This window comes from Dipteris shenzhenensis, chromosome 8, assembly GCF_047967505.1.
Source record: "Dipteris shenzhenensis isolate YYH24624 ecotype China chromosome 8, Dip_SZ_1.0, whole genome shotgun sequence".
NCBI classification, from domain to species: Eukaryota; Viridiplantae; Streptophyta; class Polypodiopsida; order Gleicheniales; family Dipteridaceae; genus Dipteris; species Dipteris shenzhenensis.
This window is the reverse complement of record NC_141603.1, coordinates 5,784,013-5,798,148: the sequence shown is the minus strand read 5'-3', so window position 1 is coordinate 5,798,148 and position 14,136 is coordinate 5,784,013. Positions and strand designations below refer to the sequence as shown.

Here is a 14,136-nt window from a genome sequence, read left to right as displayed (position 1 = left end):
ACAGCTACACACATTAAGGACCTACTTAGCCCCTATGTAGCTTCCTGTGAAGCTCAGCTTCTACAGAGATCACAGCTTATGGATATCAAAGGAGGGCTTCATCGACACACTGAGCTATACAAGAATCCGCCTCCCCTATTCTTTAAGGATATCAACTGGGCAATTCTATGCTTCATGACACTGAGAGTGGTGGACCTAGAGAGGGTCGCATTTGCACCCTATGTAATCTACAAAGGATTAAGTCAGTCTGCTCCTTGAAGGCTGCCACAATGGATGAGTAATGCCCCCTTGAGGGGGGCTCCTTTTATAGGCCCTAAAGGGCCCCAAAATGACCGACCCAACAGCCTCAAAATGGCCGACCCAGTCAGCCCCTACTGGCCGACTGGCTAGTCTGCCCCAACCGACCGGCTTTCACCAGCCCAACTAGTCTTCTATGTCAGCACTTAGCCACGTTGCAAGCAGCCAGTGTCCCAAGCTATAATCCGCCCCAAATCAGGGGCTATTGCAGGCCCAAGACCTGCCCAACATAGGCGCAATCCTGCTGCATGCACCCTTGCCTCTGTTCTGGCCATCTCCAGCCCCTAGAAACTCTGCCAAGGTTCCATCCTACCTCTGCAGCAGGTCCGTACTTGTGCCACATGTCATCACGGCATTTTCCTGCAGAGTCTCATGCTATACTGCTGCTCCGTCTGCGTGCCAATCAGCTTCAAGCAGCCAGGTATGTTCCTTGGGTGCCAGGTATGTTCCTTGGGTGTGCTCCCCACATGACTGGCAGCCCCATATCCTTCCGTTTCTTTCTTGTATGCTGCCCACATGGCAGCCAATATGTTGACCCATGTGGCAGCCTGAACCCTAAGTACACCTCCCCCATGCCCTCCTCGTATGGGGGCTTACGGATGGGGAGGTGACTTTTCCAACATTGCTCTGTATATAGATGCCCACTTCAAGACTCCACTTATTCAGCTCATTGTATCTGATTTTTTCAGTCTCATAGACTCCTTGGCAGCCCCTTTCATTTCCTTCTCTTCCGGGGACCTAGGGGGGCGAAAGTGTTTCAAAGACTTTTATTCAGCTTTCTTTATTTTTCTTTCTTCCTTTATTTCTCAAGAACAAGTGAGAAACATTGTCATCATCAAGTCCTAGTTCTCGCATTTCCTATACCTCCAGGTCTTTGTTCCGCATCGTACATGAACAACCAAAACCAAGGTGGAACATTGGAATAACCACAACACATGCCAGTCGTACTGCCAATCCAAGCCAAAATCTTCAAGATGCCACGGCACCAATAGGTCTATGCAGTCATCCCCTCAAAAACTTGGGACAGACCAGATCTTGCAAGACCAAGCATCATGGGTCTAGTTCAATCCATTCCATCTCAAGCTGCATCATCTGCAACCTCAATCCTTACAACTCGTACAGTTAGAACCATATGGCTGCTCCACACAGATACTCAGCAATTGGCTTCCTCCCAAAAGCTATGGTTCTGCTTCAAACTACCTTTGGAACGAAGCTCTCACAGACTCCACTCACATCTAAATCCCAAGCCTGCCAAGGGAAAACTCTAATCCCTCATGTTCCCTTTTTAGCATCATGCCCTTGATTCACATTGGAAACTCCTCCCTATCATCTGCATCTGTCAGCATATGACACCAGTATCTTCAGAAGATATGCACACACAACCGAATGTTCTCGCCTTGAGGATTCTCCCTCTGTCCGTATCAACTTTCACCCTCCACCAGGACAAACATTGTGATCAAAGCATGCACCTAAAATCAACATTAATGCATAGAACGAAAACAAACCTGGTCCACCGTTTTGTTTGTTATGACAACAAACCAAGTACCTACTGAAGTTCTCACCCAAATATCAACCTGCAGATCTCTGGATCCTCATATCCATCAGAATCTTTAAGTCCCTCACGTTCCACTTGAAGCTGGCCTTTTGCATCCTCTTCCTTCTTGGCAACAACAACCTCATTCTCAACTACTGCTGTCCCACGGCTCTGATACGACATGGGGAATCTCTATCCTCCTCTCACACGCAATGTAAGAACAACAACGACCCTTGCATAAATCACCAACCTTGAACACAAGTCATCTAAATGCAGAAGTTAAATTGCCAGGATCCTACCTATCACTGTATCTCACTTCAAATGTGTTACTTGATCCAGAAGAAGATCTAATCAACGAAGGGGTATACATATTGCTCAATGACCCAGTTGAATGGCTTCTAATTAACACAAAAGTAGCTTCCAGATCTGCAGCCATGGACTTAAGTTTTGGAGTCCTAATTCCATGAGAGACCTTATCGTAGATTATGACTGGATTGTTTCGTCAACACATAGAGATTTGAATTGTATAGCAGGTTTTTAACTTCACTAACTCGAGCTTCAATGGGACAATTGTATTTCCTATATGAGACAAGCAAAAAGAATCAAACAAGTCAGCAGTTAACCAAGGCACAGCAGCCTGCGGAAGCTAGAAGGCTGATCGATTTTAGCTTTGAGAACCTAATGTGATAATTCATTGGAAAACACTGAAATTTATACCGTAGATTATGTTGGCCAAAGAAAATGACTAGTTGGCCACTGTTGAGAAATCACATGACTTCGAATGGCCATAAAAGACCTAGCACAGGCCTACAGAGAACAGAGGTAGATGGATCTATGGAGAGATAGTTTACAAACTCATGCTGGGTCATCAATAGACCAGCTACTATCTTTCTGCCGGTCAGCTCGAACACCATTTGAAACATTAGGACTTTCCATCTACATCCTGCACTGTAATGATGTAGTCTCGCTAACTGACTATTGCTGTGAGGTCAGCAAGCCATGGTGCACCTAACATGATATTCATTGCCCACTGATGCGGAGCTCCACATCCTATACTACTCTGGTGCTAATCAGTTGCTCTGATTAGCTGAGCATGCCCAAACACATGAAGCTTGAGCACCTCTGCTGACTGTTTTGTTGGAAGATGGAGCTTGGTGGAATGCATTCATCCAGCAGATCCTCTGAACTGCCACCATCAAAAAGGATAGCGACCTTTTGTCCTGCTACCTGTCCATAACACATGAGAACCTCTCTGACTTGTTCTCCTAAAAAGTAAATGGTGATATATTGTTTGTCCTGCAAAATGAGTACTGCCACTAGGGGCATGATTATATAGTTGGAATGACTCGGTATATTACTAGATTGAGAATGAGTACTGCCACTAGGGGCATGATTTGGTTCTTTCAATTCCTTTGCTAAGACTCTTGGTTCATGGGAGTGATTCATGGTGGGGGTGGTGGGGGTTGAAGTCCCAGTATGGGTGGGGGTAACGAGCGATTTTGAGCTCTAATTTTCGCTGGGATGGTAGGTGTGGATCCTTGTATTGCTCATTGTTCCTAGTTGAATGGATTTTGTGGTGCAGGTAAGGTAAGAGGTGGTCTTGCTAGTAGGGTCTTTATTTTTTGTGAGCTTTGATTGCGAGATTTTTCATTTTTTTGCGAGCTTTCCTTGGGCTGTTGAGCTTGGGGGACTTGATTTTTTTTGTCATTTTTTAGAACATTATATAACACAACTCTTGGGGTACTTCACATGATATAAGAGTCACATATCTTGAGAAACACTTATAACACAAGCCTTGATCACATGAGAAGTAAGGTAAGTTGGCAAGGTTCTAGGACATGGATTGAGAGGAGTGTGAGAGCTCAAGAAAAGAGGGTAAGGGTTTCAAATGGTAGATTCTTGTGTGGTTGCATGTTCAGAGTATTCTAAACATGCATTAATCTTTGAAGCTCTCTAAATCATTTCACAAGACAATTATGAAGATACTCTTTGGGGTCTCTATGGACAAGAAGCTAATTTTTATGCCAATAAGGCCTCCTAGTTCTAGTTAAAAACTACCAATTGTACGTGTTCAATAGAAAAGTTAAACCAAAACTATTTAATTATATAGAATTTTGACACTCTAACACAAGAAATAGATTTTTTTCATATCACTCCAATCGTTTTGACTACAAACATGACCATGTTTGGAGTCATATTGACCAAGGTATGGCCAAGTGCTTGGGGGGCTTCGACAACCAGTCTTATTTTGGCCATAACTTGGTCAACATGACTCCAAACATGGTCATGTTTGTAGTCAAAACGATCGGAGTGATATGAACAAAGCTATTTATTATGTTATAGTGTCAAAATTCTAAATATTTTAAAAAAAACTGTTGAAAATTCTTTGTTTCATAAGAGCTTGAACTTATCATGCTACAAATGAACATAATGTTTTTCCAACCATGATTTTATATCAATAGTTTGAATATATATACTTAGTAGTTATTAATAATCAATAATTTCAACAAGAGCATAATCAATAATACTAAACTGAGGGCATCCTTATTAGCTTCACGTGAAGAGGAAGATTGTCCTAAACAAAGACCAAAAAAAGGAGCCCTAGAGCTTGGGCAACGGCTATGCCAATAGTCGTTCCTTGATCATTTTGTGTACAAAATGGATCAATCATATGGATAGAAAAAATTCAGTGAGCTATAGGAAGTTGTTTCAAAGGGAATTTGGTAGAAGGAGCTTTGTGGGTCCCCCAATTTCATTTCTTTTTTTTTCACTACACAAAATTCTTACTTTGAGGCCCAAATAAATATAGTGAGAAAACCCTTAAGCTCACAAAGGTGTATGCTTTTAGTGTTCTTTTCCATTCACAACTTAGAAAATCTCGCAAAAAAATGAAAAAGCTCGAAAAAAAATATCCCCCTTGCTAGTACATTGGTTGGGGGATGACCCTAGGATAGTGACACTAGGATGTATCATGATTCTCCCATCATGCACGATGGGCACAATAGAGTGTTGGTCTTGCCCGAAGATGAAGGCACTCATTGGTGGTATGGTTCCCAATACAGAGCCCACACCATACATTGTCACACCTTGGGAATAGGTGGGGAAAACTAGGGGCTTCCTTAGCCATTCCTCCTTCTAATTGTTAGCTTAAATGCTTTAATAAAAGAGTAGCTAGTTACTCTATATTCAAACCCTTGGTGGGTAGGGTTGTCTCCTTGACTTCACTTGAATGATTTGCCTTCAAGGTCTAGGATACTTTTGAGGAGGCTAATGTGATCTTCCATCCTTGGGTCTTTTCCCTCATGTTGTCACCTAAGCGCATAGCAACAGTGTTTCTTGCTGTGAGAGTGAGAGAGATAGGTGAGAGTCTTTCAAAGAGAGATTTGTGAGAGACCTCCTTTGGATCTGCTGAGAGGGAGAGTTCTTCATTGAGAGATATATTCTCCTTCTCCTTCGGTAGAGAGAGAGCTTCTCTACTACTGTCCTATTGAGATGAAGCATCTACAAGCCATGCAATAAGCTCCCAAGTCTCCAAGGGCCGCGACTCATTCTCCGTCTCCAAGCTCTCTGGTGCAAAGGTACAAAGGCTTCTATCTTGGTGCAAAGGTAGTTCTACAACTACAAGGCAAGCATGCTTGCTCAGCCGACTAGGAGCAGCTGTGCATCAACGACTTGGCCAGCAATAAATAACTCGTCCTCTGCAATGAACTGTGTTTCAAAAGGCTAACCCACCTCTCAAAAGGCTAACCCACCTCCATATGCATAACACAGTGGCGCTCCACGCTCCATATTCTAGCAGCGCCTTCTACATACGCAATTCAAAGCCTCTCCATCACCAAGCTCCAGTAGCACCAGCGCTGCGGTCAACAAAGCCTTGCATGCAATAACCTCCATCATGAGCCTCACCTGCGGCTTCTCAAAATGACACGCTCTCCAAGCTCACGAGTGCACACAACCTACACGACAAGCCGGCTCGCCAACGACTCCAACGGGTCACAGGCCAACGCTTCTATACAAGGCTCTCAGGCCATTGCCTCTCCAGCGCCTCTTTCTACATCAACGAAAGCTTCTGAGGCAACCGGCGATGACCTTCAACTGTAACGACGACCTCCTTACAAGGCTCTAATTGAGTCTTTGATCCAAAGCTCCACCATAGCATGGGACGTCCACAGCTCTGCCCAAGAGTTCAAGCAAACGGCTTCCAGCAGCGCCATCAACGATCCGCCAGGACTTCAGACCAACCAGCCTCACCATCGACGAGGCACTCCAGATTCTGATGGAATCTACGTGATTCTGACATAATCTTCATAGATTCTGTTATCCCCAATATGCAACACGTGGCAGGAGCCTATTCTCAAAGTCACCTCACCTTGGGCTTGGTGAGTAATTGGCCACGTGGCAAATCTTATCTCCACTGCCACATCACCCCATCTTGACACATCATCTGGCCACATCATCCTGCCAGCTCCTCAGGCCACATCACCACTCACTACCACATCAGCAGTCCAATCAGCAAGAGCCACGTCATCATCGATTGCCACATCATCATTGACAAGTCAATTGCCACATTAGCGTTGCCACGTCATCTGCCACATCACCTGTGCCACGTTAGCAATCCGGAAACCTTGGAAGTCAAAGTCAAATTCATCATTGACCAGCTTGACCAATCAACACTACCACATCTGCATCCCAATCAGCTGCCACATCATCGAGTTCTTAGCCAATTGTACCCCAAGACACACCTAAGTGACCAATATCAAGTCAAGTAGATCCCCAACAAAGGATAGTGACTAAAGAATCTTGTTTCGCTAACAACATAATTCTATCTAAGCATCAAAGTGAGCAAAAAAAGTATTAGAATAGGTGTACTCAATGCCTCATTTCTAAGCCCCTTTTATGACAGCTGGCTAAGATCAATTAGGAGGGATATTCATCTGCCTGTTGGGTGGGCTATGCAGGTACAAAATGCTGCCCAAATCTCAGCCAAGCGCCGATGCAAAATGCAGGTATGCTACTGCTATTCCCTGCACGATTAGGCTTCCTTAAAAAGGATTTGATTTGATGAGCAGAGGAGGCTGATAAATGGATTGGGGAGAGTTGCCCCTCCCCCCTGCTCCCCCCCCGCCCCCTCCCCCCCGGTGAGGAAGACAGTCAACCAGCACAAGGGCTGGCCAACCACCTTCCGACCAACATGATTTGGCCCTGTCAGACCTACACGGGCCCTAGACGGTGTCTCAAAAGCCTAGCTATTGCTAGGTCAAATGTGCCATATCAAGGGCCTGCAAAACAGATCAATTGGTGCAGCATCTATTGATGTTCATCTTTGATCGAATTCTCTGCTCTTCTTGGGAAGACTTCCATACACAAGGAGACAGCAGACAAATCAAAGCACGCACGCGCGCGCACACACACACACAGAGAAAGATATGTACAGAGCTTGGATTCTGTAGACGCTTCTCTCTCTCTCTCTCTCTCTCTCTCTCTCTCTCTCTCTCTCAGGTAAAATGTAAAAAAACATGAAGACAATTGTTTTGCAAGTTGCAAGCAGACGTAAACACGTAACACATTTTGCAGCTAGAGGCACAGAATGAATGATTCCAGTGCATTGATGTGACTAACAAAGCAAATAAATCATTGCTAACCAGCTAAATCTAGCCATTACAATACCTAGTGGTCTATTTCAGAGCTTTACCATCATACAAGTAGTGAGTGGACCCAACACCCATGAGAAGGAAGGTTGCTAAAACTCTGGATATGGATGGTACTGAGGTGCTTGGACAGCAATGAACCGTACGAAAGGTCATTTGGTCAAATAGTACTTTATAGTCTCAATTAAGCCTTCGGAAAATCAGAATGGATAGAGTCCTACGTCACCTCAACTGAAGCCAAGACACTCTCTGGCGTTCTAGCCAGTCATTCGAAGCTGTAATTCTGAGCCAGTTTTTGCAGACCTGCAATGAGAACCTTTTAGTGGACATTCTTTGTTCCCACTGTACACGTCTACCATCTAGGCATACAGTCCCAGTACAAGGTGGGCAAAACTTTAGAGCAACACAAGATTTCCTTGCACTAAATCATCATATATATGGCGGAAAAACAATTTCTTTGCAATGGTACCTAGATGACTTGTAGCGCAGACTAGTAACCAACACCTAGCAAAACTGCCGAATACAAAAACGAGCACCATGTTGAGTAAACCAAATTCAGCCCACTGAGCATGTGCCTTACCAAGTATAATCAATGACAAGGCCCTTATAATAACTGGCTAGCATATACAGACTAAGGATGGCTGTACCTTATGAAATTCTAGCTGGAGTTGAACCAACTGATACAATTCAGTTTTCACAGATTAAAAATGGTGCAAACATTCACCTATTGTATTTATTAAAAAATTTCATTAATAAAAGGCTCAGATTCACTTAAAAATTCAGCAGCACAACCTCTGTGCAGTTCTCGACCCACGAGAATCTTCCTTGTGGGAAGTTGAAGTGATTTTGATATAGTGTGGTGACATCATCAAGTCCTTTTCAATGGGATAAAGTTACTGCATTTTCTCATGCTTAAAATAACTTCTTCGTGTAGTTCTTAAACTCTTAACATCTACAGAAGGCACCAAGGATGAAGAAGAAAGGAGGGCCGTGGGTGGCAAGGGGGAAGGCAGGTGCGCAAGCGGGGGGGGGGGGAGGGGGGGGCGGGGGGATTAAACCCAACCCCGTTTCAGCAAAAATGCAATGTCAGCAAGCACCTTTGCAGATGTCCACTTTCCAAATGTGATAATAGCCCAGCTGACAGATTTACAATGCCGCAATCCATCGGTTCAGATAAAGATGGGTCAAGGTGTCTATGCAATCCATTCATAAAAATATTTCTTCTTTTTGAATGCAAGAAGATGCACTTTGCAACAACCATTGCCCATGCCAAAAATCCACCGAGCCATGCCTGCTATTAACTAACTCATGCCATATCCTTGCATGCGAACATTGCACAGTATGTGTGTGCATATGAGGGAGACCTTTCACAAACCTCAGAACTGATCAGCGAGCAGAACTGCATCGACAGGAGCTGCAATTAAAAATAAAACTTAGCTGATTACCCAGCCCTCCAAATTTACATGAGCATTGCACAATATGCACCCACTTCAGACCAAAAAAAAATCTCACAAGCACCATCAAAATTATCTAAACCCAAACATGGATTTCACTGTTCTCAATTAAATTTGCACGAGGCTGGCTAGTTTTGGAACAGAAGCCAGAAGTTAAACCAAGCAGACAGACCATTCTTGTTGGTCGATACTCCTAGCCTGCAGATTTACACAGATGCAGTCCTTGAATGGAACAAACATGAGCTTCAAGCAGGAAATCTACCTCGTTGAGATTGGCGTCCCATAACATATCCTCCACCATATCCTCCTGAGCCTGTTGGTGCTTCCCCGCTACCACTGCCACCTAAACCATACGCTCCAGTTCCTAGTCCTCCAGATCCTGCACTAGCTGAGTTAAAAGTATCCAGTCCAGGGGATCTCCATGTGGAATCGCCATATCCTGAACTATTATACATAGCTCCATAGCCACTGCTATAAGAACCACTTCCTAAACCTGAACCCCCTGATCCATAGCCACCTGTAGAGCTCCCATAACCACTACCTCGCCCAGCGTATCCACTATTGGAGCCATATGCACCATCGCCACTGCCATAGCCATAGCTGCTACTACCATACCCGGCACCACTGCCAGGAGCTTGCGTAGAACCCCATGTTCCGACTCCACCATAACCACTCATGCCTGATCCCCCACTGCCCCCATAACCTGCTGAGCTACCTGCGCTACCATAGCTAGCTCCTCCACTGCCCCATACACTTCTCCCAGGTGTGCTACCATACGCACTACCTGCAGCGCTACTCCCATAACCACCTCCACTGCCCCCATAAGCACCACTTCCACTAGGAGCGCCTCCATAGGCACCCCCACCAAAATTCCCACTTCCTCCATAAGCACTAGCGCCATATCCTCCGTTCATTGTTGTACTGTAGCTCCCACCGCTTCCATACCCTGCTGCTCCATAAGGTGGGTAGCCACCCCTACCGCCTGGGGAGGGGCCATATCTGCTATCCACGCGCGTTACGAAGGGTCCTACTGGGCTTGAAATGAAACCCTGGCCATACCCCCCTCCGTAAGTGCTCCCCCTGCCAGCTCCTGCACCCATGCCACTCCCATTGTTTCGTGTAGGGCCCGAGGACAGTTCTTTGGGGATGGCACGTTTCACCTCCACCATTTTATCGTTTAATTCGTGAAATGACATTTGCAGAACTTTGTCCACTGCATCTTCAGAGTCATAAGTAATAAAGCCAAAGCCACGTGGCCTTTGGGTACTGTGGTCATACATCACAACCACGTCGGTAATTGTACCAAACTGAGCAAAATATTTCCTGAAATCACTTTCGGTAACGGTCGATGCTAACCCACCCACAAAAATCTTCTTCGTCCTAGCCTGGTTTCCTGGCACTAGCCCCCCATTGTTGTTGCGGGGTACATTCTGTTGTTCATCCCTCGGAACGGCCTTTTTAGCTTCCACCTAGAAGGGTTGAGGACACTGCTGTAGTCATAACTATATAATCTGAACGATTAGTGCAAAATGGTAGCATTCGCGCTTGTAGGATGACGAGGAAATGGACTTACCATTCTTCCGTCGATGCTGTGTTTTTCTTGGACAACCCTGTCAGCAACCACTGGGTCGGCAAAGACGACAAATCCGAAGCCACGAGCCCGGCCAGTGGCCCTGTCTTTCATGATCACCGCCTCTACCACCTCGCCATAAGCTTTGAAATAGTCCTTCAGTTTCTCCTCGGTTGTCTCCCACGAAATGCCACCGATGAAAAGCTTCCCCTGATCGGAGTCCATTACTGAAACCGTTGCACAGTACCGTTGGACTGTCTTCAAAAAGGCGATTCAGATGAGACAACGAAACCACCAAGATCTGACTCCAAAAAGCAGATCTACTGAAAATTCAAGGCGCGATCTGCAGGCTTGCGCTCAGATCGACCGCAGGCGATGTAAACAGAAAGCTGGGAACTGAGGATCCAAGAGCAAAACTCGGGGAATTTGAATTGGAAAACGACGGGAGTTGAAAGGAGGAGGGGGAGGCAAGAGGGGAGAGGGGCATGAGGGAAAAGCGAAGGCGGCAAATTGGGAGGGAGGGGAAGGGAGGGAAGGAATGCAGGTGGAAGAAAATGGTGGTGCGAGGCTATGGAGGAGGAGGAGGGACGCTAAAACGAGAAACAAGGAAGAAGAAGGCCTGCATTGCGTGGATATGCAGGCACACAAACACAAGATGGCTTCTCCTCCATTGCCCGCAAATTTCACCTCTCCCACTATCATCCCATTTTATTAAAGCCTTTATATATTTCTCCCCTATCAAAATGAGAATAACATATCTATTACTGTTCGAGGTGGAGAAAATTGCACCCCTCCTTGGAAGGGTGCTCTACATTCCTCCTCGTGTATTTGCTCTCACGAAGCTTTGGAGCTTATGCTTTCGAATGGGTGGAGTGCTTTCATTGAGGTTAAGTTCATAAACTTCCCTAAATGCTTGCTACTTATGCACATCGTCTTGTCATTTTGCCAGGGAATGCCTTATGTGACATGCGATGTATTTGAGCATTTACCAGGTCTTGAAGATGCTTGCATGCAGGAGGGGCAAAAGATTTATGACAAGTCTCGAAGAGTTTTGTCATCACTAGGAAGGTTATTGCACAAGAAATACAAAGTGCTGAAATGCAAAAGGCCTTGCATGAGCAGGGTTCGATGCAAAAGGATGCCAAAGAAAGTCCTAAGAGTGATAAAGTTTTTGGGAACAAAGGGAAGGATGCATTCTCCTTGTTGAAAGACAATGTTAAGAAAGAGTTGTCTACTTAGAAGTTGATCAACCTGTTCAGGAGTCTAAAAAGCGGGAATCATCGCAAGCAGCTAAGGGCAAGCAAGGAGAGGAAGCTTCGTTAATCTTTTTGCTCCGTTGGTGGAAGGGATGGATCAAGATTCAGATACTTTATATGAATGTGACAAAGAGTTCCCATAGTTGCCTGGAAAAAAGATACAGTTAAGAGGATAGTGATGAAGAAGAAACCGGTCTTTGTGGCCTTACAAGTACTTAAAACAGGTAGTATTCTTATCGATGATTTGAAGGTGGCGGGATATCAGGTGATTTGCAACTATCCGTACATTGTAAAGGGTGATACTACAATTTTGGTGAGCTCACCTTACACAGCTGTTTCATTAAATAAGAGACAGCTACAGAGAAGTCAGACATCTTCCATTTTAAGACTAACACTCCTAAAGATTTCTTTTTTGCAATTGACGCTCCTAAAGCATATCCTCAAAGCAATTTCCAACTCTTTATGCCAGTCAACCAACACACAAGATTTTTGAAAAACCATATTGTAATGGCATTTCCAAACGCAACTGACCACCACTGCTCTAACAAAATGCCAACTTTCTCAGACCATATCATTCATGCATCCTTTGTCTTCCAAAAGCGCCAACTTCCACCTCAACGAGAAACAGATTTGCATATGACTAAGCTATCGGATAGCACTCTACCAGAAAGGCATTACAACACGGAAGTCTTAAAAGATGCAGAACTGATCCTCTTTTGTACACTAACAAAAGGTGCAAAGCAAAAAACCCATGGATTCTATTTGGAAATCCTAGCTTTAACTGGCAGCTTGCCAATCATGATCTTCCATAGAATTACATTATCTTTGAAAAGAGGAGTTGCCATCCAAATAGTTCTCGATATTCTACTCCAAACATCCATAGAATCTCGTGGAGCATTAGCCATCATGCCAACTGAAGCCACCCATGGCATGTGATTATTGTCTAGATCCTTTAAAGAACATTTATTAAGATCCTTACCTGCACCAATGACAAGCCCTCTCAAACCCCCACTATTAATGGAAACTTGATCAGATGGCCAATCATCCTTCAAAGCATCAAAGCATGCAATACATTCTGCATAATTCCTCATTCTTTATTACACAATTTGAACACTCTACATAAGGCATCCATATCCATCCATTTTCTACCCCCGGGGTCCCAAAAACTTCTAAAAGTCATCAACCCTTTATCACACATTTTCCTAACATGTTTTGCAGCCAACATTAAAGGTTTGAACCATCTTATCCAATTTTTTCATAACATCAATAAAAAAGGGGGAAACTGACAACACATATATTGAAATAGATGATAGTATTTCTTTAGCAACTAATACTCTCCCTGCAAAGTACAATTTGGCGTTCCCCCCAAATGAATTTTTTTGTTGAAACTTACCTTTTAGAGACACAGAAAACCCAACTAGGCAACCCAAATGTTTGATCACTTGTCTTGCTCTATATCATATAAAGGAAAAGGATGCACACCACTCAAGCGGATCTCCCCAACTTAACCATACAAAAGTGGTTTTATCTTGATTGATGTGGGAATTAGAAATAACCACAAACTCTTCAAACACCAAGAGAAAAATCTTAATGTTATTTTTGGTGCTAGCAAGCATACTCGTGTTATCATCCGTGAAGAATTGTGTACAAAATGAAGCACCATCCATAAGAGATAGACATCTGATATTACCCAAACTCTGAAAATAGTCCAATTGGCATAGTAGTGGCTCAATGACAATTGCAAACAATAAAGGGGCCAATGGGCACCCCTGTCTTATGGACCTTTTTATAGCAAAGGACTTTCTCAAATATTTGTTCAAAGACAGTCTTGCAAAGGCATTTGAAAATCGTACTCTTGTCATGGCACAGAAACCATATCCAAAGCCCAGTTTTTCCGTAGCAACTAGAATGAAACCCTAGCTTACTCTATCATAAGCCTTCTCCATAACAATTGTATAGTATTGCAGGCTCTGAACCTCTTGTAGTACATGACTTTAAGATTAGATTAGATGCCTTTTTAAGTAATGTGCAAAGATGTGTGTTGCCCTTTCAAGCTGCTCAATTGCAAAGGCCATTCTATAGTGAAGAGATTAAGTTATCGTTTTCACAATGGCAAAAGGAAAGTCTCGTGGACTTGATGGAATTCCTATTGAATTCTACTAACACTTTAGGGATTGTTGTGGCTCTGATACTAAGGTGCCACCTCCCTTTAGTAAGAAAACCTATAAAAATTTTGAGTAGGAGATGAATTTGACAATATACCATGTCAAGTAAACGTTTGTCAAATTAGCATGATTGTGTTCTACACTAAAGAGCTTAAATATGTCCTTACAATACATACTTGTGTGTGTGTGTGTGTGTGTGTCTTTACACCTTG

At 44.0% G+C, this 14,136-nt stretch overlaps 1 protein-coding gene across 5 annotated transcripts in view; it reads right to left on the bottom strand.

Annotated features, from left to right (window-relative positions):
- The window catches only part of LOC147899020 (uncharacterized), a 50,185-nt gene extending 38,957 nt beyond the window's left edge, over nucleotides 1–11,228 (bottom strand). The window contains exons 1-4 of one of the 5 annotated variants that reach the window (XM_087377916.1): nucleotides 10,507–11,228; nucleotides 9,196–10,402; nucleotides 8,855–8,893; nucleotides 7,701–7,782 (exon numbers count right to left, since the gene is read on the bottom strand). In XM_087377916.1, coding sequence (XP_087234042.1) covers nucleotides 8,856–8,893; nucleotides 9,196–10,402; nucleotides 10,507–10,728 — 1,467 coding nt within the window. In that variant the 5' untranslated portion in view covers nucleotides 10,729–11,228 and the 3' untranslated portion in view covers nucleotides 7,701–7,782; nucleotide 8,855. Of the gene's footprint in view, nucleotides 1–7,700; nucleotides 7,783–8,854; nucleotides 8,894–9,178; nucleotides 10,403–10,506 lie in introns of those variants that run through there. The other 4 variants (XM_087377917.1, XM_087377915.1, XM_087377914.1 and 1 more) reach the window with 4 other exon arrangements.
- Between the last annotated feature and the right edge of the window lie 2,908 nt (nucleotides 11,229–14,136).